General features: G+C 22.7%; 1 protein-coding gene across 1 annotated transcript in view; it reads right to left on the bottom strand.

Moving 5' to 3' along the window:
* The window catches only part of PF3D7_0319400 (kinesin-8, putative), a gene marked incomplete at both ends in the record, with an annotated part of 4,092 nt that extends 1,672 nt beyond the window's left edge, over positions 1–2,420 (bottom strand). The window contains one exon of the mRNA XM_001351228.2: positions 1–2,420. This exon is cut by the window's left edge and continues 1,672 nt beyond it. Within this exon, the coding sequence (XP_001351264.2) occupies positions 1–2,420 (2,420 nt within the window).
* Positions 2,421–2,500: the final 80 nt, after the last annotated feature.

Raw genomic sequence — 2,500 nt, 5'->3', positions numbered from 1 at the left:
TGTTTTTTATATAATTGATTTATAACATTAATTATGAAAAAGAACTCTTTCAAATTAGTATATTTTCCTAATAAGGTATCATATTCTTTTTGTAAATTTTCATTTTTTTTTAAAATTTTCTCTATATCACTTTCTTTATTATCATTTGTTTGTACTGTAGCACATAATTTAATATTTCTAGCACGGAAAGCGTATTTAAGAGTATTATTAGATTCTTGAAAGGATGTTCTAGAAGGGTTTATATTTGCGATCATTACAACTAGACAATTGCCTTCAAGAGAATTTTTTAATAAATGGGTTAATTTACTATCTCTATATTTAACTCTTACTTTCGATATATTCCTATTAGATGCTAAAGAATTTATACAATTAGCTAAGGCTAATAAAGACTGATTAATATAAGATCCTTCTTTAAATCGCTCCCCTTTATTTGAAGTTGCACTAGCTCTTTCGGAACCTGCTAAATCTACAAAACATAATTTCGCTTTATAACTTATAGTATTCATATTATCATCTAAAATTTCATTATAAACATAAATTTGTAAAATAGCATGAGATCTACTAGATACTTTATTTGCTCTCGTAGGTGACATCTTTCTATTTTTCACACCTTCATTTATTAATAACATAGCTTGTTCATAATTATTAACTTCAATTTCACACAAATTACTAACTTTAACTTCAGCAACATCTTCTTGAACTTCTAATGTTTTATTTTTTTCCTTTCCTAATAAATCTCGAATAGTTTCATTATATACTTCCAAAAAACTCATCAGTACCTTTATATTTCTACATTTCTTTTCATTTATTATAGTAAACAATTCTAATAAAGATAATTGTACAATACCATTTTGATTCTTATCATCAAGCATGGTATATGTTTTTCCTGATCCTGTAGCCCCATATGCAAAAACAGTACAATTTATACCTTTAAAAACATGAGGTATTAATGGTTTAGCTGTTTGAAAAAACACTTCTTCTTGTGTAGCATTAACATCAAAAACGGAGTCAAAAACATATGTTGATTGTTTCTTTTTTTGGGACAGTAAATAACATTCTTTCTCATTTTCTTTTTCTATCAAAACATAATTCTTATTAAAAATTGATACAATATTTTCTTCTGATTCTCCTATAGGTTTTATACGAACAGCAACTTTGACATTTGAGTAGGCATTTAATGTATTAATCAAATTGTTATTTTCGTTCTTCTTGGAGGTAACACTACTCGTTGGATTGCTATTCATATTATTATTATTATTATGAATATTGGTATAATTATGATTATTATTATCATTAATATTATTATTATTATTATTAATTTCTTCTGAGTTTATAATATTTTTTATATTTATTTGGGGTATATATATACTGTCATATATATTTTTTGAAGTGATCGGATATTCATTCATATTTTCTATCACATCCTGATTATTATTATTATTATTATTGTTCAGTACGAATAATTTGTTTTTATTAGATATATTGTTCATAATATTATTATGCTGATGATCATAATTGTTTAAAGACATATTTTTCAATGCATCATACTGTCCATTTATAAAATGCTCGCCATTGGTTATATTCTCCACACTGGTACTAGGCTCACCATTTATATTCGGATACACATTTTTAATAGTCTCTCTAATATGTGTACCTTTTTTTTGCATATATGATGGCATTAAAATATTATTTTTCTGTAAATTACTTTTATTTGAATGTAAAATAGCTTTATTGTTCTCAGTGATATTACAAATTAATTTTAATGTATGATCATTATAATTTAATATATTATTTGTGTGATGATTGGTACTATATATCTTAGTTTTTCTTTCTTTCTCATCACTACAAATAATGATGGGATTGTTTTCTTCTTTATTATAATAATAATTATTTAAGAAAAATGGATCATTCAAATTTTTTGTTTTTCTCATATGAGGAATATTTGTTATATTTTTTGAACTTTTTAATGGGTTGTATTCCTTAATTAGTCTTCCAAAATTTTTTGTTTTATTAATAAAAGAATTATGTTTAATTACACAACTTGCTTTCTCAGTACAACTTATGGATTTTTTTTTTATATTATTATTTATATATTTTGTGGTATCATTACTTATTTTTTTTTTTTTTATAATGGATTTTCTTTCTTTATTACGTATCCATATAATATTCTTATCGCCTTTCTTATTTTGTGCACATAAAAAATTATTATTCTTTTTTTTTATATTATTATTATTATTTATCATCATATTATTTTTATTTATATTAGGAGGAAAGTCCCTATTATAAATACATATATCATTTACCTTATTACTCTCATCATTATTATTCAATTGAACTTTATTACAAATTGGTCTATGCATTTTTTTTTTTTTTAATAAATTATTAATCTCATTTGTGCTCATATGTATACATACATACATACATACACTATATATATATATATATATATATATATATTATATATGTGTATACATTTTTAGTTTTCTTAATAACAATTTAA

This window comes from Plasmodium falciparum (assembly GCF_000002765.6).
Source record: "Plasmodium falciparum 3D7 genome assembly, chromosome: 3".
Taxonomy (NCBI): Eukaryota; Apicomplexa; class Aconoidasida; order Haemosporida; family Plasmodiidae; genus Plasmodium; species Plasmodium falciparum.
This window is presented reverse-complemented; position numbering and strand designations above follow the sequence as displayed.